Source organism: Akebia trifoliata, chromosome 4, assembly GCF_017979445.1.
Source record: "Akebia trifoliata isolate Shusen 1 chromosome 4, ASM1797944v1, whole genome shotgun sequence".
NCBI classification, from domain to species: domain Eukaryota; kingdom Viridiplantae; phylum Streptophyta; class Magnoliopsida; order Ranunculales; family Lardizabalaceae; genus Akebia; species Akebia trifoliata.
The window spans coordinates 21,458,780-21,485,093 of NC_141378.1; the positions used below are offsets into that span (position 1 = coordinate 21,458,780).

At 34.2% G+C, this 26,314-nt stretch overlaps 3 protein-coding genes across 6 annotated transcripts in view; 1 reads left to right on the forward strand and 2 right to left on the reverse strand.

Annotated features, from left to right (window-relative positions):
• Positions 1-4,818: 4,818 nt before the first annotated feature.
• On the reverse strand, positions 4,819-7,263 carry LOC147404454 (heat stress transcription factor A-7a-like). The gene is made up of 2 exons (XM_086440395.1): positions 6,663-7,263; positions 4,819-5,663 (listed from the first exon to the last, which is right to left on the reverse strand). The coding sequence occupies exons 1-2, from the start codon at positions 6,963-6,965 to the stop codon at positions 4,896-4,898; spliced, it is 1,071 nt and encodes a 356-aa protein (XP_086296521.1). The 5' UTR covers positions 6,966-7,263; the 3' UTR covers positions 4,819-4,895.
• Positions 7,264-9,140: 1,877 nt separating this feature from the next.
• Positions 9,141-26,314, forward strand: part of LOC147404455 (early light-induced protein 1, chloroplastic-like) — an 87,330-nt gene continuing 70,156 nt past the window's right edge. The window contains exons 1-2 of the mRNA XM_086440397.1: positions 9,141-9,315; positions 9,404-9,442. Coding sequence (XP_086296523.1) covers positions 9,178-9,315; positions 9,404-9,442 — 177 coding nt within the window. The 5' untranslated portion in view covers positions 9,141-9,177. The remainder of the gene's footprint in view (positions 9,316-9,403; positions 9,443-26,314) is intronic.
• The window catches only part of LOC147404456 (heat stress transcription factor A-7a-like), a 73,005-nt gene continuing 66,004 nt past the window's right edge, over positions 19,314-26,314 (reverse strand). The window contains exons 2-3 of one of the 4 annotated variants that reach the window (XR_015177776.1): positions 19,928-20,758; positions 19,314-19,659 (exon numbers count right to left, since the gene is read on the reverse strand). Coding sequence is in view for 2 of the 4 variants with exons in the window: in XM_086440394.1 (XP_086296520.1) it covers positions 19,979-20,758; positions 22,098-22,145 (828 nt within the window). In the remaining 2 variants the exon portion in view is untranslated. Of the gene's footprint in view, positions 20,759-22,097; positions 22,898-26,314 lie in introns of those variants that run through there. The other 3 variants (XR_015177775.1, XM_086440394.1, XM_086440393.1) reach the window with 3 other exon arrangements.

Consider the following 26,314-nt stretch of genomic DNA (forward strand, 5'->3'; position numbering starts at 1 on the left):
CTTCACAACCACTTCTCTAGTAAAGTCGAATTTGAGATCATAAAAATCCTAATGCCCAAAACCCCTTTCTTTCTTTAGCACACAAACTAACTTCTACTTAGCTAAGTAAAATTTCTTATTCCCATCCTTGTCATTCCCCAGGAATTCTTTAATTAATTTTCTTAATCGCTCTTCGACACACCTACAAATGGAGAATAGATATAGGTGGTATACTGAAATACTTGTAATTGTGATTTTACTTAATTAATTTCCTTCCCTTAGACAAAAATTTTACTTTCCAAGAACATAGTCTTTTTTCTATCCTTTCAAGCACCAATTCCCAAATATCATTACTCCTATATGTTGTTCCTAATGGAAGACTAAGATAATTCGTTGGTAAGTGATCCTTCTGGAACCAAACATTGTGGCCCACCTACGAAATTTTGGAACCACCCCAAACATTTTGGACTTGCTTAGATTGATTCATAACCTAGATATGACCTTGATAAAACATAACACACCCCTCAAGAATTTTACTTGATCTATTGAGGCATCTAAGATGACTAAGGTATCATGTTACAAATTGTAGATGCAACACTTGTAGATCCGGTTGAGATCAACTGTCTACCCAACACCTATGCCACAATGTTACAAATTGTAGATGCAATACCTTAGTCATCTTATCAATTGTAGATCCAGTTGAGATCAACTGTCTACCCAACCTATTGTAGATCCGGTTCATGGGATTATTTTATCAATTGTCTACCCAACGCCTATGCCACAATAAAAAACGACATGGGTGATAGGTGATCACCTTGCCTAAAGTCTCGGGAACTCTTAAAAAACCAATTGGACTCCCATTGACCAAGATTGAGAAAGATGTTGAATGCAAGCACTTCAAACCAATTAACTTCTCCCCAAAACTCATGTAATGTAACATGTATCTCAGGAAATCCCAACTCACATGATCATACGCTTTGTACATATCAATTTTGCATACTAAACCTTTTTTCCCTTCCTTTAAACAAAAGTCTATACACTCATAGAAGATCACTAACTTAAATACTTAATTACCTCTTGTGCGGCCAACAAACACACTGATAATCTTCACTTTGTCATTTTTATCAAAGTCTCTTGGCCTCCAAAAATACCTCGTAAAGAGTTATTGGTGTTTAGTTTTCAAGAACCCAATAGAGAGGCTACCCACTTGCATGATAGAAGAGAAAGTTGTTGAAATAGCTAATAAATCAAAAAATGAATTATTGAAGCCAGAATCATTTAGTTGTTTCAACTTTAAGGCCTTGAAATTTAAGTCATCCACAATTTGGACATTGTAGATACGCGACTTCGAAATCTTTTAAGAGATTTTGAGCTCATCTACATGGGTTTAAAAGTTGTCATCATTCAATTAAAGTGTAAATGAAAACCATAAAAATTGTTTTGTGAAATTTTATTTTTTTGATTTATAATGACTCACATATCCAAAAAATGAAGGGAAATGGTCTAGTTAGAGATCTATAGTAAGGAGGTTCGATTGAGGGACATGGAAGGTATTAAGAACCTTATCCCACCCATCATAAGATGGTTACCAATATATGATCAAAGTTGAAGATTAAAAACTCTTTTGAAGTTTTGAAAATAGAAGAAACTATAAAGAAACTTAAAAAGAAAAAGATCTATAATCTAATTTTAGAATATGAATAAAATAAGACAATAAACATGTTAAAAAAAATGGTACTTGTTGAATTTTTTTATGAGCCTAGGATTTTGATGAGAATTCATGTGGATTTCACATTTTAAACCTAAAATTACTTTTAGAAGATATATAGTCTAATTTTAGAAGATAAACAAAATAAGACAATAAGCAAGTTAAGACAGAAATATTGATTGGTAGAATTATTTATGAGCCTAGGATTTTGATGAGAATTCATGTGGATTTCACCTTTTGAGATCCGAATATTTTTTTGAAAGATCTATAGTCTAGTTTTAGAAAAAGAACAAAATAAGACAATGAGCAAGTTAAAATAGAAATGTTATTTGCTAGAAATTTTTTATGAGCCTAGGATTTTTGTGAGAATCCATGTGGATATAATCATTTTGGATCCAATGGCTCTTTTAAAGGGTTATGTGTTGACTTGAGAGCATCTTCTTATTGGTTTAGCCTTTGGGAGGTGTCCATAAATTGGACACTACCATAAAAAGACTAGGGATCTTATGCATGAGATGTGTCCTCTTTGAAACTATTTTTGTTAGCTTAAAGAGTTAGGTGTAGATCTATACTTTTAACCCTTAACTATTTTAAAGAAAACAAAGTAAATATGTGTACATGTTGTGTATGCATGTAATGAACTTATAAAGAGAATATTAATCCGATGAACAATTACTCTATAGCTCTTAAACCATTAGAAAAGAAAACAAAAATAAAAAGCAACTACATTAAGAATCTAAAACATTCAAAGGAAAAAAAAAATAAAAGAAAGCAATTATTCTAATGCTCCCATAGATTGTATTGAGGACTTATAGGAAGAGATTACTTCTAGGAGATTTTACTCTCTACCTCCAAACCTCACTAAAACAAGATTAAGATCTATATTATCACAAGCAAAGAAACATAATTGTAAAGAGGGGAATGTATGGAAGGGGGGATTTAAAAGAAAAAATTACATAAAAAAATAGAAAATTAAACTACCCTAGCTTAGTTTCTTCATCTTTTTCGATTTTCTTATTTTTCTTTTTGTTTATATTTTCTTGGAGATTTGGGAAAGAATTTGGACAGAGTTTGGGTAGGCTAGAGAGCTTAGAAAAAGGGACTTGGAAAGAATTTTGAATCACTTCCTTGAACCCCCTCTCTTAAGGAGAGATTTGGACAAAATTTTGGACATTTTCTTCTCTTTTATTTGCCCTAAATAGGAGTTCTATTTATATGAGTTTGAGGGATCCTTGAGGATAAACATGTCATAAACTCTAATGTTTCCATTATTTGCAAATAAACCTACAAAAAAAATCCGAATGACCTCTACTCTCCTTGGATTTAAAGGTCTTTCATTTACCTAAAGTCTCACCAATCATGAAGATCTAGAGGGTAGGATTGTAAAAGGTTCTAGCTTCAAGAGAACTCTTTGATGAGGGTAGAAGAGTCTTAGGTCTTTGGCTTTTGGTCAAATCTTAGAGAATTATGCTAGATGGCATGTAAATATGAATGAGGATTTTGGATATTAGGATCATCTAGCTCAACTAAATCTCTAACAACTTAGGGTTAATCTAGTCTTTACTTAAAAGTTTTAGAGAATTCTATGAGTTGTGCAAAATTGTCAAAACCTCTAGAACTTAGTCTAATTACATTAATTCTTCTAGAATTGAGGATACACTTAGGGGGCATAAATGTAAACTACCTAGATTAGGCTCTAATCACTTGAGGTTAGGGTAGTAATTACATTCATGTGGAAACCAAATTGACCCAAGGTCCTTGTTAGAAGAAAATAGGGATTTACCAAAAAACCTTGGTAATGGGTTTAATAGAAAATTAAGTTATGACTAAAAAGGTAAAATAGGGGCTTTCTTGAGGTAAAAATTAATCAAAATGAGGATTAAAAGGTAATTAGCCTTAATAAAATTCAAGTGCACATGGGCTTCATAACTGCCTACTAGAATTGGCCTTACTAGTAAAATTTTTCCTTCTAACTGTTAGTCACCTCCATACAGAGTAAATATTTACTTTGGTCGTTGGTCACCTATGGTCAAGGTAAAAAATCTTGTAAATTGTCTGGCTGCTCTTATTGGGGTCTTTGAGCCCACTTGAAAATCAAGTTGGGTTAAATACTTTCTCGGAAGGTTTTTTAGTGCTCTCAGGCTTGGCTAAGGCAAAATGGGGTGTCTACAGGCATAACTTATCTTGAAACGAAGGGGTTGGTGAGATGGCCAAGCTTAGATTGATTGTCGATTACATTCTTGAGGATTAAGAAGGGAAAAAAGAGAAATGAGTCAAAAAGAAGGATTTTGTTAACATGCACACGCTAAAGTGCAATAAATACACTTTGGAAATTTGATTTTGTACCAAAAATGCCCTTTAAAAAAATAACTTTTACAAAAGTACCCTGCAATTTCAATTTCCAAAGTGTATTTATTGCACTTTAATGCTTGACCTAAGGGCACATGTTCACAAGACCCAAAAAGAATACCAAACTATTGCCAAACTTGGATGAATTATAGATTTCATTCTCAATATTTGAGAAAGCAAGATGATCAAAGATATTTGGGTGTCGAAAGAAGGTGAGTGAACATAATACCAAGCCATTGCCAAACGTTGTCTAATCATGGATTAAAGTCTTGACAATTGAGAAAGCAATATATCAAAGATTTAGCATTGGCGCAAACTACCGAATTTATAATTAATTTTTTTTATTTTATATTTGATTTGATTATTGCATGAGTACAAGATCCACAGGATCAGATCCCCAAACGCAATAAGAAATATATAAACATCACCATCTTGGTGAAACTTACAAATAGACCAAATAACTACAAATATCTTACATCATCACCAATCACTTCCTACAATCCCCCCCCCCCCCCCACCTTAAAAAAAATTATTAAATAAAAAAATAATAATTAGTAAAGTAAAATAAAAATGTAAACTACAAAAGTAAGTTACTAACTGCTACATTTGAATTCAAAAACATCATTTTGTGGTTTTTTTTTTTTTTTTAAGCCATGATCTCTTCAATTCATCCTCTGTTGAGCAATCTACATAAGCTGATAAAAACCCATCAAACAAATAAATGTTGAGTGACTTAGACAAATGAAAATTTCTAGCTTTTCAAAGAACAACAATTGGACAACAAACACCATCTAGGGTCTCCTACCGGGACATATGAATCGAAGTAGAGGACTACCAAAGCAGAATAAGGCCATCTTCATTACTTCGGGCCGTAACCCAAATAACCCAATTGATCGGCCAAGTCTTTCACATCTTCATCTTCACCTTCGGCATCTGGAATACTCGTTTCTTCCCCAAACCACTCATTCAATAATTCTTCCCAAAACACCTCTTCAAGTGCTTTATTTTCACTCTTAAGTTCCGATTCTTCCTCTCCTTGTGATTCCTCTTGCTTTCCAGCTCCACCAAATCCTTGTATCTCCAATGCAAGTCTCTCCAACTCCGAGACTTCCAACCCATAAAGATCTTCAAATTCCTTATGTTCTATTTTAATTTGGTTCTCCCCAACACTTTGGCTTGATTCATTGGTCCCTACATCTCTACATGCTTGATCAATTGGCCTTCTTCTTTTCTTAGTAATTGCATATTCGAGTTCCTTTCTTCTATCCTTTTGTTGAACCAATTGTTGTATAAAAGTTGGGTTTTGCATTGCTCTTGCCAAGAAAGTCATCATTTGTTCTGCTCCTTGAAGCCTTAGTTCCATAGCTTGAAGTTGATCTTGTGTGGTATGTTGCTGTTGCCTGAGTTTCAGTAGTTCTGTCATTAGAACCTGTTTGTCACGCCTCAACCGATTAACTTCTCCGTCTAACCCAAACTGTCCAACTTCGACACACGTGCCCAAAGCTTGTTGTGGGTGAGGTTTAGAAGGTGCTTTCCTCCTCCTGATGTTCTTTACTAGATGTTTCCGCCCTCTCAGAAATCCTTCATTTGCAAACTCCCATCTATCTGGATCCACCTTTCTAAAGCCCTATAAGAATTAAATGTAACATTTGAGGGCCAAATCCGAGTACCCCACTAAAGACTAAACCTTTTTTAAGAATAAGTAACCACAAAATAACAAAAACGTATAAGAGACACTAGAGACAGTAACTTTATGTAATTGTTGTAAAAATAAAAAAAAACTTCATAGAGACATTCGTAAATGGAAAATAAAGAAAAAAAAACAAACACTAAATCAGCACCATTGAAATTTATAAATCAGAGTAGAATAGTAACCACTGTAACTGAACCTTTTATAAATTTAAGAACTCCACTGATGAGAGAGGAAAGAATCAATCCTCAATGAAGAATGGAGACACTAAAACATCACTACAGCCATTGATGAATCAGCTTAGAAATAATAACTTTATGTAAATAAATAAATAAATAAGGACCAACTAGGGATTGTTAAATAAAATTCACCACAAAAAAGCTGATCTACTAGAAATTTCCATAAAACAAAGACTCTGGATGCTTCATAAAATTATTATTTTAATAGTCAAATCTAAAGAATCCACAAGGGATTGTTAAATAAAATTTACAAAAACTACCCAAATTCCTCAAAAAAAACAAAAAAAAATAAAGTGACCAGTCACAATGAAATGAGAGATGAAGCAAACCAATCTACTAGAAACTGCCATAAAGAAATTGGGATTTAAAGTCTAGATGTTTCATAAAATAAGCATTTTAATATTCAAATAAAATTCATACAAACTACTCAAATTCATTTAAAAATAAAAAATAAAAGCTGATCAGTCACAATGAAAATGAGAGATCAAGTAAGCCATTCCACTAATAACTGCTTTAGAAAAAATTTAAGATTTTACATGTAATCTGGCAGCTTCATGAACATAAAGCAATTTATCAGTAAACTCATAAGAGATATTACTCAAAATTCAATAAAAACCAAGTTCTTCTACTTGTGAACAAAAATTAGATAAACATATATGAACTAACATAATTAATTTTAATTTAAGAACTCACTTACATAAGTGTTGAGCTGTCTAACAAAGCTGGAGAAGTTATTGTGCTTGAAGTATCTTGGAAGAAGATTCTTGGAGAATGTGTGGAGATCCCAAACAACAAAGCTGTTGCTACCACTGCTCCATGAAACTATATGGTCTGTGAGAGGGTCGTCGACCATGTCATAGGTTTTAATAAGGAAAGGTGGAGGTCCTGAGTCATGGAGGCCTTCCATTGGCTGGGGAGGAGGAATCATTGGCAGTTCATAAGAAGAGGAAGATGAACTAGCCCCTGAAAACTCTTCTTTCACTAGGTTTGGTGGATTCATGATTGGGTTGAACTAAAATTCTGAAATATTAATGGGGTTGAAATCTATTTTAGGAGAAACTAAATCAACCAGTAATGGAGGCCAAATGAGTTTTCAGGATTTATAAGAACAATGCAATTAAACAAGATCTTCATAATTTGATCAGATGGGTTGTTTTGTTTTTATCTTCTTTGGGTATTAAATCAAAGGGGCTAAGAGCATTAGTGCGGTTGATACTGGGAGAAAGTTCAGAAAGCTAGAAAGAACAAAAACCATGAAAGATTTCACTTTGAAATCTGAAATGAAATGGGTTTTGGTTGAAATGAGATTTTATTAGTTAGAATATCTAAACAGAGATGGATTTTGGTTGAAATGAAAAGAAATCTGAAAATACGGAATTAGTCAGAAATTAGCAATTTGATGATGCCAGCAAACAAGAGCTTGAAATATTTCTCGAAGACTCTTTTAGGAAAATATTCCAATAACTATGTAGATCTGGACGTTATGAATATTTTATTTTTTAGTGTAGGATCATAATTCACGTCCGAAATATATTTAATTTGAAGTCAAAGACTACATATATGAATCCACCTACATTTAAACCTAAAATTGACTCGTCTCTACAATTTTGTCTCGCACAAATGACGTCAACACATTAAATTACACTCTTATATAATATATAAAATATATATAAATAATTATAATTGAAGTGCTAAGCACACATATTTATAATATAATAATATATAATAGTATATTATATAATAATATTAATTATAATCCATCCTTTTAACTCTTCATTGATTTCAAATCAAACCATTTTTTTTATAAATAACTATATTTGAATTCGATTTCATAAAAAATTTTATTTATTTTAATATTAAAAAAATAATTAAATAATATTATTATTTTTTTTTTTTTCTTTTCTTCGTCATGATCGTTGCATTAGGCTAAGTATTTCTAATCAGACTGACTTTTGGTTTGTGGTTTACAAAGGACCGTGAGCATATATGAATAGTTCAATACATGGGAAGTTCACTCATAAACCGAATACAGGTCATTATGATCTAGTTCACCAATCTAACGGTTGAAAATTACTAATCAGACTAACTCTGCTTGTATGTTTACAAGGAATGATTTTTTGCTCGCAACGCCCCATTTGACATGTGGTGTAAATGACATTAGTGATAGAGAGAAAATTTCTCTATCCTCCCCGCACGTCCTCCGCCCACAAATTTCAATTTTAAGATTTAAAATCTTAAAATAGGTCTTTCAGACCACATGGATTATTACATTGACAATCTAAAACCACAATTGTCTTGATTTTGTGGAGAACTCATATTTTAAAAAAAGGTTTTTAAGCTTGATCAATAGAATTGAAAATGGACAGCTACCGAATACTCGAACTTAAAATTAAAATTCAACGATGAAAAATAAAGTTAATTTTTTTTTCCCTTTTTGTTAGAAAAAATATCATAGAATTTTGTCCTCTACAACCCATGACATCGGATCATGTTTTTTAATGCCATTTATGCCACATGTCAATTGGCTATTGGACTGTGAGCAAAAAAGCACCCGTTTTACAAGGGAGCATGGGTAAAAAGCACAAACATGAGCTAGGAAACTTTGAACTATATTCCCCAAATTAGGGGTAGTTTTTAACCCACGTACCTACTCATGAGAGGGCACTTAATGTAAACAAATTTTCGCAGAAGATTATATAACGAGTCGTGCTGGAGTAACATTGAAATGTGAATCAATTCTCACATTGCTGATGTGAAGGTGCGCACAGGACCATAGATTTTTAACTCGTATCTCGATGAAAAACATCTATGATTTCGTACATACATCCACACAACGATGTGAGAATCGATGTACATTTTAATGTTGAATAATGATGAATGCACACAGTTTTTGGTACGCCCCTGATGTGGAAGGGCACAGAACTGCAGATCTTTTTTCCTATGTATCCCAAAGATAAGGATCTATGGTTTGTGCCCTTGACTCATTAGCCACGTACAAAAAAACCACATGCATTCGTCACCACTCTTTACTCATTTGCTTCCTTCATTCATATAATAAAGAGCGCTGATTTTTAACTTGCCTTTGATACCTATAAATGTAGCTTCTAGAGTTACCTAACTCGTAACTAGAGAACTCTCGAACACCTCGTCCTATCATATTATTCTACTACAAGCAACTGTTTATCTACGCGTATAAACTTTCAGAAATTCAGATGGCTTCATCAGCATCTGTGCAATCCATCTTTTCAAACAGCATGACACTTGTCACGCATAGAGGCAGTAAGCCAAACCTAACTCTCCCATCCACATTCGTGCCAAGTCAGCAAAGAACAGTCCGTTGCATGGCTGAGGTATTGTAGATTATAAACTACTTTTCGTTATATTTCATGAGAAATGATTCCCTGCATCTAACGGTTGAGAAATGATTTATCTGTGCAGCCAAGAGTAACACAAACTCCTCCTCCCCCTAAACCAAAGGTAGGTAGTAATAGAATCACTTTTAAAAAGCACTTGTCAAGGCTTTCCAAAAGCACTTTTAAGTGACTTATGTTTCTGTACAACTCTGCGTGCAGGATAGCAAGAAGTTTTTGGATGTGTTTGCATTTAGTGGGCCCGCACCAGCTTGTTGCTGCGATGGCAGTTGAGGTAACGAAAGGTGAAGATGTGGCAGCACAGTTGGCTAATGGAGGGATACCGTGGTTCTTAGGGACGACTGTCGTCCTGTCCCTCTTCTCCTTGATACCTTTGTTTCAAGGTGTTAGTGTTGAGTCCAAATCAAGAGGATTTTTGACTTCTGATGCAGATATGTGGAACGGTATATTTGCGGTGTTGGGTTTGGTGGCATTGGTCTTCACTGAGTTTGTGAAGGGTGGGGCCCTCGTGTAAGGGCCCACATCACCTCTGATGTGTTTAATCATGATTAAAGTTTTTCTATGATTGTACGAAGTTGGAAAGTATAATTCTCCTCGAATCTAAATAATAGGTATTTGTTTATGTATGTATACTTTACTTATCTTGTTGTAAGAGAGAAAAGATTAGAAATGAAAATTTCACTTCAATGTTTATACCAATTATTTCTGTTCATGATAAAAACTCATAGAATAAGAGATCTGCTATTAGAAACCTAACTTTTACTTATTACAACCCAATTTCTTAAATTATTATCACACCCCAGTTAAAGATTAAAACACTTTTCAAACATTATAAAGGTTTACTTATTACACTCTCAAAATAACATAACATTACACTCGCTTCGAAAAATTTTAGAACTTGTTTTACAATCATGATTTTGTTCATTTAAAATCCTAAATCCAAAAAATATAAATCTAAAAATAAAAAAAAATTATTGGCACCCCAACTTTTACTTATTTTCTTTTTCTTATAAGTAGTTTCTAAATGAAATATTACCATTTAAATTTGGGTAATTATAAAAGCACCCCATGAATTAATAAGGGCAACCCACACCATAGCCGAATTTTTCGTAAATCAGTTTTGTAACCCTATTAAAACTGATTTTCAAAATAAAAAAAAAAAATGGATGATTTATGGTTCTTGAACTTGTTTTGATTAGGTTAGAAGTTATGAAATTAGCTGATTTTTGGAGAGGATGATCTCGTCATCATAGAGATCATCTTCATCACAATCAACTCATTTTAAAACTTTTAACCCATATAAGACAAATCAATTTGGCTATTGTGTGGGTTGCCCTTATTAATCTGTGTAGTGATTTTATAATTACCCTTTAAAATTTGCATTCATACAAATCCTTTCAATAGTCATATTATTTGTATATATTCCGTAAATACATTTTAATTGTATTTATAGATATAAAAAATTTATTATTATTATTATGCAGTAAAAAATTTATAAAGAATTCTTTATCGGGTACACCCGAAAACCAAGTACTGACTATTTACATATACACCCTAAAGTTGAAATAATTGCCCTCCACAAACATGCTTTTACTAAAATAAAAAATAAAAAAATAAATAGCCACCCCAATATGCTAATTATGATCTCGTAATAAGAAGACTCATTTTCTTGAAAACCTCTCTTATTTCTCTCCAACTAAATCCCCAACACACCGCTAAAGGAAGGATACTCCACAAGATCTTCTTTCTCCCAATGAACATAACTAGATCCCAACTTTGAAGAAAAGACAAGATCAAATTCAAATACAACTAACTTAAGTCAAAGAGTAAAAATAAGTGGTTACATATGGATGAGGATAACGGGCAATGCAGCAAGATGTGGGCCACGGATTCCCCACTTGATTTATACAAAGAACAAAAGTTTGGGTACAAAACACCCTTCAATGAGGTGATCTAGAGTAAGAATTCTGATATGGGATGCCAACTAAAAGAAGAACACATTAGATGGCATTTTTGTGGTTGAAAAAAGTGAGGAGAGAAATACAATAAAAGGTAGTGGAATCCAACAAAGCAGAGAAAAAAGATTTCAAAGAAAAGCAATTAGCTTTGGTACAAATCCATTCCTGCCTATCTAACCCAGATAGCTCCCTTGGGTTGATCTCAAGTTGGTTTGTTAAGTTTATGAGCTCCTAGATCTCTCAGTCGTTGAAAACCCTCCTAAAATCCAAAATTCCATGAGGTACCACTCCTAGTAAGGTTCAAGAAGATTGCAACTAGCAAATTCTTTTTCCTTGACAAAATGCAAAGCCATGGGAATTGAAGGCAAAGAGGTATAACGCCACACCACCAATTCTCCCAAAATTTTATTTTTTCGCCCCTCCCTACTCTGAATCTAATCAATTTCCTAAATTCAAAGCACACTCTCATGGCCTTTTTCTAGATGTTGCACAAGAAAGATGTTGAAAGCTCCTCACTCTCCCATCCATTTAACTTCTCTCCATAGTTTTTCTTAATCACTCTTCTCCAAACACTTGATCATTCCTTCCCAGACCTTCACAACTACTTCCCTAGTAAAGTCGAATTTGAAATCGTAAAAATCCTAATGCCCAAAACCCTCTTCTTTCTTTAGAGCACAAGCCAACTTCCACTTAGCTAAGTGAAATTTCTTATTCCCATCCTTGTCATTCCACGTAAATTCTCTAATCAATTTTTTTAACTGTTCTTCAACACACCTATGAATGGAGAACAGATACAAGTGGTATACTGAAATGCTTGTAATTGTACTTTTATTCAGAATTAGTTTCCCTCCCTTAGATAGATATTTTACTTTTCAAGAACATAGTGTTTTTTCTATCCTTTCAACCACTGGTTCCCAAATAGCCTTGCTCCTATATGTTGTTCCTAATGGAGGAGCAAGATAATTCAATTGTAAGTGATCCTTCTGACAACCAAACAATGTGGCCCACTTAAGAAGTTTTGGAACCTCTCCTACCCCAAACATTTTCGACTTGCTTAGATTGATTCGTAGCCCAGAAATGACTTCGATACAACATAACACACCCTTCAAGAATTTTACTTGATCTATTGAGGCAACTAAGATGACCCAGGTATCATTTTGCAAATTGTAGATGCAACACTTGTAGACCATCTACCCCACTAAGGAAGTTAGACAAGGCTGCTACATTGGATTCTCTTAGCAATAGTCTACCCAATGCCTATGCCACAATAACAAACGATATAGGTGATAAGGGATTACCTTGCCTCAAGCCTCAAGAACTCTCAAAGAAATCAATTGGACTCCCATTGACCAAGATTGAGAAAGATGTTGAATGCACGCACTTCAAAGCCCAACCAATCAACTTCTCCCCAAAACTCGAGCAATGTAACATGTATATTAGGAAATCCCAACTCATATGATCTTATGCTTTGTTCATATCAATTTTGCAGACCAAGCCTTTCTCCCCATCCTTTAAACAAGAGTATATACACTCATGGAAGATGACTAACTTAAATACTTAATTACCTCGTGTGTTGCTAACAAACGCAATGATAACCTCCCCTTTGTCATTCATTATCAAAGCCTCTTGGCCTCCAAAAATGTTTCGTAGAGAGCCATTGGTGTTTAGTTGCCAAGAACCCAATAGAGGGTTACCCACTTGCATGATAAAAGAGAAATTGTTGGAATAGCTAATGAATGCAAAGAAGGAATTATTAAAGCTGGAATCGTTTAATTGTTTCAACTCCTAGGCTTTGAAATTTAAGTCATCTACAATTTGGGCATAACCTATCTTGAAATGAATTGGCTGGTGAGATGGCCAAGCATGGATTGATTGTCGATTACATTCTTGAGGGTTAAGAAGGGAAAAAAAATATAGGTGAGTCAAAAAGAAGATCTTTGTTAATGTGCACACGTTAAAGTGTAATAAATACACTTTGGAAATTTGATTTTGCACCAAAAATGCCCTTTAAAAAATTATTTTTTACAAAATACCCTCCAATTTCAATTTCCAAAGTGTATTTATTGCACTTTAACACTTGACCCAAGGGCACACATTCACAAGACCTAAAAAGAATACCAAACTATTGCCAAACTTGGATGAATCATAGACTTCATTCTCAATATTTGAGAAAGCAAGATGATCAAAGACATTTGGGTAAGGAAATAAGGTGAGTGAATAGAATACCAAGCCATTGCACAACTTGGTCTGATCATGGATTAAATTCTTAACAATTAAGAAAGCAATATATCAAAGATATAGCATTGGCACAAATTGCCAAATTTATAATTAAATTTTGCATTCATACAAATCCTTCAATAGTCATATCATTTGAATATATTTTAAATATATATATTATTTATAAAGAATTTTTAACCGGGTACACCCAAAAGCCAAGAATTGTCTATTTACATATACACCCTAAAGTTGAAATAATTGCCCCCACAAACCTTGCTTTTACTAAAATTAAAAAAAATAAAAATAAATTACCACCCTAATATACTAATTATGATCTCCTAATAAGAAGACTCCTTTTCTTGAAAAACTCACTTATTTCTCTCTAACCAAATCCCCCAACACATCGCTAAAGGAAGGATACTCCACGGGATCTTCTTTCTCCCAATGAACATAACTAGATCCCAACTTTGAAGAAAAGAATCGAATTCGAACACAACTAACTTAAGTGAAAGAGTACAAGTAAGTGATCCCATATGGACGAGGATAACGGGCAATGCAACAAGATGTGGGCCACGGACTCCCCACTTGATTTATACAAAGAGCAAAAGTTTGGGATTACAAAACATCTTTTAACGAGGTGATCTAGAGTAAGAATTTTGACAAGGGACGCCAACTAAATGATGAACACATTAGATGACATTTTTGTGGCCCTAATAAGTGAGTAGAGAAATACAATAAAAGGGAGTGGCATCCAGCAAAGCAAAGAAAAAGGATTTCACAAAAAAATAGTTACCTTTGGTACAACTCCACTCCTGCCTATCTAACCCTGATAGCTCCCTTGGATTGATCTCAAACTGATTAGTTAAGTTTGCGAGCTCCTAGATCTCTCAGTCGTTGAAAACCCTCATAAAACCCCAAATTCCATTAGGGACCACTCCTAGTAAGGTTCAAAAGATTGCAACTGGAAAATTCTTTTTCCTTGAAAAAGTGTGAAGTTGTGGGAATTGAAGGCAAAGAGGTATAGTGCCACACCACCAATCCTCACAAATTTTTATTTTGTTGCCCCTCCCCACCCTGAATCTAATCAATTTCCTAAATTCCGAGCCCACTCTCATGACCTTTTTCTAGATGTTGCACACAAAAGATGTTTTAACCTCCCCATTCTCCCATCCATTTAACTTCTCATCGTATTTTTTCTTAATCGCTCTTCTCCAAAGACTTGATCATTCCTTCCCAAACCTTCACAACAACTTTCCTAGTAAAGTTGATTTTGAGATCGTAAAAATCGTAATGCCCAAAACCCCCTTCTTTCTTTAGAACACAAACCAACTTCCACTTAGCTAAGTGAAATTTCTTCTTCCCATCCTTGTCATTCAACATGAATTCTCTAATCAATTTTTTTAACCGCTCTTCGACACATCTAATGCTTGCAATTGTGCTTTTAATCAGAGTTAGTTTCCCTCCTTTATACAAATATTTTACTTTCCAATAACATAGTCTTTTTTCTATCCTTTCAACCAGTTCCCAAATAGTCGTGGTCTTATGTGTTGTTCTTAATATAAGACCAAGATAATTCATTGGTAAGTAATCCTTCTGGCAACCAAACATTGTGGCCCACTTAAGAAGTTTTGGAATCTCTCCTACCCCAAACATTTTAGACTTGCTTAGATTGATTCATAGCCTAGAAATGACCTCGATACGACATAACACACCCCTCAAGAATTTTTCCTTTTTTAAATAAGAGTTTATACACTCATGGAAGATAACTAACTTAAATACGTAATTACCTCTTGTGTGGCTAACAAACGCACTGATAACCTCCCCTTTGTCATTTTTTATCAAAGCCTCTTGGCGTCCAAAAGTACCTCATAGAGAGTCATTGGTGTTTAGTTGTCAAGAACCTAATAGAGGGGCAACCCACTTGCGTGACAGAAGAGAAAGTTGTTGAAATGGCTAATGAATCAAAGAATGAATTATTGAAGCCAAAATAATTTAGTTGTTTCAACTCCAAGGCCTTGAAATTTAAGTCATCAACAATTTGGGCATTGTAGATATGCGGCTTCGAAACCTTTTAAGAGATTTTAAGCTCATCTTTACAAGTTTAGGAGTCGCCATCATTTAATTAAAGTGTGAATGGACACTATAAAAATTATTTTGTGAAATTCTACTTTTTTTTTTGCTTGTAGTGACTCACATATCCTAAAGATAAAGGGAAATTGTCTACCTATAAATCTATGGTAAGTAGGTTCGATTGAGGGACAATGAAGGTATTAGGCACCTTGTTTCACCCATCCTAAGATGGTTACTAATATATGACCAAAGTTGAGGATTACAAATTCTTTTGGGATTTTGAAAATAGAAGAAACTTAGATGAAAAAAAGATCTATAATCTAATTTTAGAAGATGAACAAAATAAGACAAAGAGCAAGTTAAAATAGAAATGTTGCTTGTTAAAGTTGAGGATTACAAATTCTTTTGGGATTTTGAAAATAGAAGAAACTTAGATGAAAAAAAGATCTATAATCTAAAGGGAAATTGTCTACCTATAAATCTATGGTAAGTAGGGTTCGATGGAGGGACAATGAAGGTATTAGGCACCTTGTTTCACCCATCCTAAGATGGTTACTAATATATGACCAAAGTTGAGGATTACAAATTCTTTTGGGATTTTGAAAATAGAAGAAACTTAGATGAAAAAAAGATCTATAATCTAATTTTAGAAGATGAACAAAATAAGACAAAGAGCAAGTTAAAATAGAAATGTTGCTTGTTGAAATTTTTTATGAGCCTAGGATTTTAATGAGAACTCATATGGATTTCAACTTTTGGGACCCAAATGCTCTTTTAGAAGATTTTATAGTCTAGTTTTAGAAGATGAACAAAATAAAACAATGAGCAAGTTAAAACAGAAATGTTGATTGCTGAAATTTTTTATGGCTTAAGTTATTGATGAGAATCCATGTAGATTTTACCTTTTGGGACTCAAAGGCTTTTTTAGAAGATTTATAGTCTAGTTTTAGAAGATGAACAAAATAAGATAATGAGCAAACTAAAATAGAAATGTTACTTGATGAAAAAAATTTATAAGCCTAGGATTTTGGTGAGAATCTGTGTGGATTTCACCTTCTTGAATCCAAGGGCTCTTTTAAAGGATTATGTGCTAAATTGAGAACATCTTCTTGTTGGTTTAGCCTTTAGGAGGTGTTCATGAGTTGAACACCACCATAGAAAGACTAAGGACCTTATACATGAGATGTGTCATTTTTTAGACTACTTTTGTTAGTTTAAGGAGCTAGGTGTAGATCTAGGTAGATCTATACTTTTGATCCTTAGCTATTTTAAAGAAAACAAAGTGAATGTGTGTACATGTTATGTATACATGTAATATAAAGATATGATTACCTCTGAGGAGGGATTACTCTCTAGCTCTTAAGCCATTAGAAAAGAAAATGAAAATATATATTCTAGGAATTTAACTTGCAATGGAAATTAAAGTAAATAAAGAGCATCTACATTAGGAATCTAAAACTTTAAAGGAGAATAAAGAACAAAAGAAAACAATTGCTCTAATGCTCCTATGGACTTTATTGAAAGCTTATAAGAGGAGATTACCTCTAAGAGTTTTATTCTTTACCTCCAAGCCTCACTAAAGCAAGATTAAGAACTATATTATTACAAGCAAATAAACATAAGTTTAAAGAGACGAATGTATAGAAGAGGGGATTTAGAAGGAAAATTACATTAAAAAAAATATAGTCTCTTCTACTTCTTTTCTTTTTTATTATTTTTCTTCTTGTTGGATCTTCTTGAAGGTTTGGGAAAGAACTTGGACAGAGTTTGGATAGGCCAGAGAGCTTAGAAGAGGGACTTGGACAAAATTTTGGATCACTTCCTTGATCTCCCTCTCTTGATGAGAGATTTGGACAGAATTTTGGACTCTTCTTTTTTGCCTTAAATGGGGGTCCTATTTATAAGAGTTTGGGGGACGTTTGGGGATAAAATTGTCCTAAACTCTAAGGTTCCCATTATTTGCAAATAAACCTAATCCAAATAACCTCTACTCTCCTTGGATTTAAAGGCCTTTCACTCACCTATGGTCTCACCAATCATGATGATTAAGAGAGTAGGATTGTAAAAGGTCCTAGTTTCAAGGGAACTCTTTGAGGGGGGTAGAAGAGTATTAGGTCTTTGGCTTTGGGTCAAATCTTAGAGAATTAGGCTAAATGGCATGTAAATATGAATGAGGATTTTGGATATTAGGGTCATCTAGCTCAACTAACTCTCTAACAACCTAGGATTAATTTAGTCTTTTACTCACAAGTTTTAGAGAATTTTATGGGTTGGGCAAAGTTGTCAAAACCTCTAAAACTTAATCTAATTACATTGACTCTTCTAAGATTGAGGATAGACTTAAGAGCATAAATGTAAACTACCTAGATTAGGCTCTAACTACTTGAGGTTAGGGTAGTAATTACACTCATGTGAGGACCAAATTGATCCAAGGTCCTTATTAGAAGTAAATGGGGATTTACCAAAGAACCTTGGTGATAGGTTTAATAGAAAATTAAGCTATGAGTAAAAAGGTAAAATGGGGGCATTCTTAAGGGAAAAATTAATTAAAATTAGGATTAAAGTAAAAAATTTACTTTGGCTGTTGGTCACCTATGGCTAGGGGTAAAAAATATTGTAAATTGTTTGTTGGCTCTTGTTTCGTTTGGAAATTGGGGTCTTTGAGCCCACTTGAAAATCAACTTGAGTTAAATCCTTTCTCTGGAGGTTTTTTTGTGCACTCGGACTCGGCTAAGGCAAAATAGGGTGTTTACAGGCATAACCTTGAACTGAAAGAGTTGGTGAGATGGCCAAGCTTGAATTGATTATCGATTACATTCTTGAGGATTAAGAAGGATTTTGTTAACATGCACACATTAAAGTGTAATAAACACACTTTGAAAGTTTGATTTTATACCAAAAATGCCCTTTAAAAAATTGTCTTTTACAAAAATACCTTCCAATTTCAATTTCCAAAGTATATTTATTGCACTTTAACGCTTGACCTAAGGTACACATTAACAAGACTCAAAAAGAATACCAAATGATTACCAAACTTGGATGAATCATAGATTTCATTCTCAATATTTGAGAAAGCAAGATGATCAAAGATATTTCTGAGGAAAGAAGGTGAGTGAACAGAATACCAAGCCATTGCCAAACTTGGTCTGATCATGGATTAAATCTTAACAATTGAGAAAGCAATATATCAAAGATTTAGCATTAGCGCAAACTACTGAATTTATAATTAAATTTTTTATTTATATTTGATTTGATTATTGCATGAGTACAAGATCCGCAGGATCAGATCCCCAACGTCAATAAGAAATATATAAACATCACCATCTTGGTGAAACATACAAATAGACTAAATAACTACAGGGTCCCTATCCGTGGCCAACAGTTTGGCAAACACTTTTTCAAAACATGGGTTAGAGGTCTTGGAATGGGCTGATTTTTGGTGAGGATGATCTCTACGGTGAGGCGATCATCCTCACCAAAAATCAGCTCATTCCAAAACTTCTAGCCCCATTTTACAAGTTGAAAAATCGTGAACCGTCCATTTTTTGTAAACCATTTTTGATGAGGTTAGAAGTTTTGGAATGGGCTGATATTTGGTGATGATGATCTCCTCACCATAGAGATCATCCTCACCAAAAATCAGTCCATTCCAAGACCTCTAACCCATGTTTTGAAAAATGTGTTTGCAAAAATGTTTGCCAAACTGTTGGCCATTGAACGCTACTCATAACTACAAATGTCTTACATCATCACCAATCACTTCCTACAATCCCTCCCTCCTTGAAATAAATAAATAAATAATAATTAGTAAAATAAAATAAAATCTAACCTACAAAAGTAAGGTACTAACTGCTGCATTTGAATTCAAAAACACCATTTTGTGGGGTTTTTTTTTTTTTTGAGCCATGATCTCTTCAACTTATCTTCTGTTGAGCAATCTACATAAGCTGATAAAAACCCATAAAACACATCAATGTTGAGTAACTTCATAGACAAATCGGATTGGAGAAATACTTGAACAACCTCTGAGATAAATCAAGATTTAGGCTTGCAATGTTCCAGCTATGGCTGCAATCTGCTAAGATGAAATAAATAAGAGGGAAAGGTTCAACTTGGATTTAAAAAGAGAATTAGAAAATCAACCAAATTGAAATCAAAACATGTTTTTTTTTTTTTTTCAAGGATACACTGCTTGCATTTCTTCCCAATCTTGTTTGCTGCTTTTTTTTTTGTAACTAGTTGTGTGATCTTGTTATCTTCCCGTCAAGAGAGTAACAATCCCAAATGAAAATTTCTAGATTTTCAGAGAAAAACAATTGGACAACAAATGCCATAGGGTCTCCTACCGGGACAAATGAATCAAAGAGGACTACCAAAGCAGAATAAGTCTATCTTCATTACTTTGGGCCATAAACCAAGTAACCCAATTGATCGGCCAAGACATTCACATCTTCATCTTCACCTTCGGCATCTGGAATTCCCGTTTCTTCCCCTAGACTCTCGTTCAATAATTCTTCCCAAAACACCTCTTCAAGTGCTTTATTTTTGCTCTTAAGTTCTGATTCTTCCTCTCCTTGTGATTCCTCCTGCTTTCCAGCTCCACCAAATTCTTGTATCTCCAATGCAAGTCTCTCCAACTCCGAGATTTCAAATCTGTAAAGATCGTCAAACTCCTGATGTTCGATTTTAATTTGGTTCTCCCCAACACTTTGGCTTGATTCGTTGGTTCCTACATCTCTACATGCTTGATCAATTGGCCTTATTCTTTTCTTAGTAATTGCATCTTCGAGTTCCTTTCTTCTATCCTTTTGTTGAACCAATTGTTGTATAAAAGTTGGGTTTTGCATTGCTCTTGCTAAGAAAGTCATCATTTGTGGTTGCTTCTGTTCTGCTCCTTGAAGCCTTAGTTCCATAGCTTGATGTTGATCTTGTGTGGTATGTTGTTGTTGCCTGAGTTTCAGTAGTTCCGTCATTAGAACCTGTTTGTCACGCCTCAACTGATTAACTTCTCCGTCTAACCCAAACTGTCCAACTTCGACACACGTGCCCAAAGCTTGTTGTGGGTGAGGTTGAGAAGGTGCTTTCCTCCTCCTGATGTTCTTTAGTAGATGTTTCTGCCCTCTCAGAAATCCTTCATTTGCAAACTCCCATCTATCTGGATCCACCTTTCTAAAGCCCTATAAGAATTAAATGTAACATTTGAGGGCCAAATCCAAGTACCCCACTAAAGACTGAACCTTTTTTAAGAATAAGTAACCACAAAATAACAAAAACGTATAAGAGACACTAAATGAGCAGTATTTCAGTTTCTAATCACATTAGAGACAGTAACTTTATGTAATTGTAGTAAAAAGAAAAATAAAAACTTCATAGACACATTCACACATGGAAAATAAAGAAAAAAACAAACACTAAATCAGCACCATTTAAATTTATAAATCAGATTAGAATAGTAACCGCTGTAACTGAACCTTTTATAAATTTAAGAACTCCACTGATGAGAGAGGAAAGAATCCATCCTAAATGAAGAATGGAGACACTAAAACATCACTACCGCCATTGATGAATCAGCTTAGAAATAATAACTTTATTTAAATAAGTAAATAAGAACCAACTAGGCATTGTTAAATAAAATTCACGACAAACTACCTATATTCATTGAAAACAGGGAAAAAAAACAGAAAAGCTGACCAACCATAGAGAAAATGAGATATGAAACAAGCCAATCTACTAGAAAATTCCATAAAACAAAGACTCTGGGTGCTTCATAAAATTATTATTTTAATAGTCAAATCTAAAGAATCGACAAGGGATTGTTAAATAAAATTTACAAAAACTACTCACATTCCTCAAAATAAAAAAATAAAAATAAAGTGACCAGTCACGATGAAATGGGAGATGAAGCAAACCAAACTACTAGAAACTGCCATAAAGAAATTGGGATTTAAAGTCTAGATGTTTCATAAAATAAACATTTTAATATTCAAATAAAATTCATACAAACTACTCAAATTCATTTAAAAATAAAAAAATAAAAGCTGATCAGTCACAATGAAAATGAGAGATGAAGTACTTCTGACTCTTACGGGGACTCAGAAGTAATTTATGTGCGATTGAGTAGTTGGGGACTTCACAAAACTACTCTACCTAAGAGTTGAAAAGAGGGTTTTTGGCGGAGCACCAAAATAGGTACTTCTCAAAAACGAACACTGCGTTTGGATAGAGCTTCTTGACGACTTCTGCTCTTGCGGGGAGCTAGCAAACGTTTGGATAGATTTTTGCTTTGGCGTGGAGAGGTTTTTTCTCTTGCGGGGAGAGGTTTTTTGCTCTTTGTGGAGAAGCTTCAAAGACCTGCTCTTCCGTGGAGAGGTTTTTTGCTCTTGCGGGGAGTGATTGAGCTTTTGCTCTTGCACGGAGAGCTGTATCCACACAGGCCCGAAGTTGCGGAGAGCACTTCAACTCCGTCAAAACAACGGCTTTGGGGCAAATATGCCCCTTAAAAATTTAAGAAATTACCTCCAATGTCCCCGATCGAATCTTTCTCTTACTTAACGCCAGCAGCATACGTTTGGAGTAGCTTCTGCTACTGCGATCTCTGCTTCGTCTTCAGAGATCTCACAAGCTCTTCCCAGAAACCCTTGATTATTGAGCTCGCCCTACCTTTGCAGGCTCAATATAAAGGCCCTAACCCTTGTATTGGCAGGCGGGTTGGGCCAGGCCAAAGGGCTCCATTGGCATCCCTACCAACATTGTCACCCTGAACCCCCCTCTCTTATTTCTCCTCTTCTTACTATTCTCCATTAGTGACGATGTTGTTGTTCTTAACCCTCGCTATCTATCGCATATTCTTATCCTTTTTCTTCTTCTTTGCTTCAACCTTCTTCTGCATAAACTCTAAAACCTAAATTCTAAAGCCTTGTGTTGGGGGTGATGGTAGTGAAGAAGAGAAGAAGAAAGAGAGGAATAGAGTGGGGGGTAAAACTGACAATGGGGGCAGAGGAAAAGAAGAAAAAGAAGGGAGAGAGAGAGAGAGAGAGAAGGAGGCGAAGGGCAACGACAACAAGGGTGGGGTGGGGTGGAGGCGATAGAAGTGATGGTAGAAGTGATGAGGAAGAAGAAGATGAGAAAGAGAGAGTGCATTTTGGGGAAGGGGAGGGCCATAAGAGTCCTATTTCTAAGTGGGGTGTGTTTTGGGGAGGGGATGCATCGAGTGCCAGTCTATATTATTGCTATAATGGGAAAAAAAATCTTCAAGTCTATATTTTTGAAGAGTTGACTCAAGACAAGTCTCAATAGGAATTCCACTCAACTTGTTTTAAAACTATAAAAAATAAATTTAGGTATAAGGAGTCTCGTTATTGTCTTCATGGAGAGTACAAAGAAATAGTATGATTGAAGAAAACTCTCATCTCTTTTAACAAGCTACTTGTGGCTAGTGAACTAACCTCAACTAATCCCACCAACCCATTTATACAATACAGATTTATATCCAAACTAATCAAATATCGAATTCCCTTTTGTTTGTTTGTATGAGACTTTTTGAGTAAAAATGGAAAAACATGAGAAGAAGGCTGGACAGGAGGGAGATGGAGTGGTTACTGCTGTGTATAAAGTCAATCTGCATTGTCAAAAATGTGCAAGGGAGGTCCAAAAACCTCTCATGAGAACCCAAGGTGATTTAGTATTCTTCTTAGAAAACATCATATAATTATACATACATACATATATATATTTTGCTCCCTTTTATGCTTTTGTTACATTAGTTTTAATGGGAAATTTAGGCATACCCCTCCAGGTTTTGGTGAATATGTGAGATACCCTTACCTTATTTTCAAATTGATGGCATACATTCTGACCGTGGTCTTCATTGAGAAACTAATGAAAATGACTGAAATACCATCACTCTATATTATTGTGCTGGTTGTTTTACCTTTATTGTGTGTGGTGGCAACATATAATTAAACAATGACTAAACCAATTAATGTCATTCAAATCTAATTAGATGGGAATTATTTTTTTTTCATCTGATCCTACAATATTCGTCATCTCATTAGAAAGGAACTATAGGGATATACGTGTTTTATTATATGATAACTGTCATGTTTTTATGTAGGTTTTATTTTTCATATATCCAATATTTAGGGAAGGTTCTGTCGAACTTTTAAAAAAAAAGTATATTTTGAGTTTAAAATGATGTTATAATGTTTTTATTGAATAAAAACAGTAACTGTTACTTTTTTGGAGCATAAGTTATTAAATTATAATGTTAAAAACAGTAATTGTTACATATAAAAGCATTCTGGTCATATTAACAGAATCTAGAATAATTTCCAAACACAAAATTTTGTCAGAAGTATTTCTAACGGTACTTCTCAGAAGTTGCATCTAAACGTACAACATATATCCAGCTACTTTAGACAATACTTTAAAAAATACTTCTGAGAATACTTATGTTCTAAGTACTTCTGGCTCATGTACTCACACAGGCCCATAGCTTCTAGAGTTACTTAACTCATGACTAGAGAACTCTCGAACACCTCGTCCTATCATATTATTCTACTACAAGCAACTATTTATCTACGCGTATAAACTTTTAGAAATTCAGATGGCTTCATCAACATCTGTGCAATCCATCTTTTCAAGCAGCATGACACTTGTCACGCATAGAGGCAGTAAGCCAAACCTAACTCTCCCATCCACATTCGTGCCAAGTCAGAAAAGAACAGTCCGTTGCATGGTTGAGGTATTGTAGATTATAACAGTTGAGATATGATTTATCCGTGCAACCAAGAGTAACACAAACTCCTCTTCCCCCTAAACCAAAGGTAGGTAGTAATAGAATCACTTTTAAAAAGCACTTGTCAAGGTTTTTCAAAAGCATTTTTTAAGTTACTTTTATGTTTCTGTACAACTGCATGCAGGATAGCAAGAAGTTTTTGGATGTGTTTGCATTTAGTGGGCCCGCACCAGATTGTTGCTGCGATGGCAGTTGAGGTAACGAAAGGTGAAGATGTGGCAGCACAGTTGGCTAATGGAGGGATACCGTGGTTCTTAGGGACGACTGCCGTCCTGTCCCTCTTCTCCTTGATACCTTTGTTTCAAGGTGTTAGTGTTGAGTCCAAATCAAGAGGATTTTTGACTTATGATGCAGATATGTGGAACGGTAGATTTGCGATGTTGGGTTTGGTGGCATTGGTCTTCACTGAGTTTGTGAAGGGTGGGGCCCTTGTGTAAGGGCCCACATCACCTCTGATGTGTTTAATCATGATTAAAGATTTTCTATGATTGTACGAAGTTGGAAAGTATTATTCTCCTCTAATCTAAATAATAGGTATTTGTTTACGTATGTATACTTTACTAGCTCTTGTTGTAAGAGAGAAAAGAATAGAAATGAAAATTTCACTTTAAAGTTTATACCAATTATTTCTGTTCATGATAAAAACTCATAGGATAGGAGATCTGCCATTGGGAATCCAACTTTTACTTATTACAACCCAATTTCTTAAATCATTATCACACCCCAGTTAAAGATTACAATACTCTTCAAACGTTATAAAGATTTACTTATTACACTCTTCAGATTATAATCTCAACATCACATAACATTACACTCGCTTCGAACAATATCAGAACTTGTTTACAATCATGATTTGGTTCATTTAAAATCCTAAATCCGAAAAATAGAAATCTTAAAAGAAAAAAAGAAAAAAAAACTTTATTGACACCCCAACTTTTACTTATTTTCTTTTTCTTATAATTAAGTAGTATCTATATGAAATATTACCATTTAAAATTGAGTAATTATAAAAGCACCCTATGAATTAATAAGGGCAACCCACACCATATTCGAATTTTTTGTAAATCAGTTTTGTAACCCTATTAAAACTGATTTACAAAAAAAAAATGGACGATTTACGGTTCTTGAATTTGTTTCGATTGGGTTAGAAGTTTTGGAATTGGCTGATTTTTGGTGATGATGATCTCCTTATCATAGAGATCATCTTCATCAAAATCAACTCACTTTAAAACTTTTAATCCATATATGACAAAACAATTTGGCTATTGTGTGGATTGCCCTCATTAATTTGTGTAGTGCTTTTATAAATACCCTTTAAAATTTGCATTCATACAAATCCTTTCAATAGTCATATTATTTGTATATGTTCCATAAATACATTATATATATATATATATATTTGTTTTATTATTATTATTAGTATGCAGTAACAATTTTATAAAGAATTATTTACTAGGTAGAACAGAAAACCAAGTACTATCTATTTACATATACACCCTAAAGTTAAAATAACCACAAACCTTGTTTTTACTAAAATAAATAAATAACCACCCCCAATATGCAACTTATGATCTTCTAATAAGAATACTCATTTTCTTGAAAAACTCTCTTATTTATCTCCAACTAAATCCCCCAACACACCGCTAAAGGTAAGATACTCCACGAGATCTTCTTTGTCCCAACGAACATAATTAGGTCCCAATTTTAAAGAAAAGATAAGATCGAATTCAAACACAACTAATGTGGCGCCCCGCCAAACGCTAACACAAAGCCCCATGTCAGATCTCGAAGCACAAGGTGAAGTTTCGAAATTTCGGCATGGTCTCCTCTGTTTATGTTAGCATTCCAAGGCATTCAACCTGCACCTGATAAATGACATACAATCCTGCATATATACATACAAAAATATAATACTAACGGAAGCCTATATACATCT

Coding starts and splice junctions, on each gene's coding strand:
- LOC147404454 (XM_086440395.1), bottom strand. CDS start 6,965: ATGAATCCACCAAACCTAGTGAAAGAAGAGTTTTCAGGGGCTAGTTCA. Junction 5,664..6,662: donor TTAGACAGCTCAACACTTAT/GTAAGTGAGTTC, acceptor TAATTCTTATAG/GGCTTTAGAAAGGTGGATCC.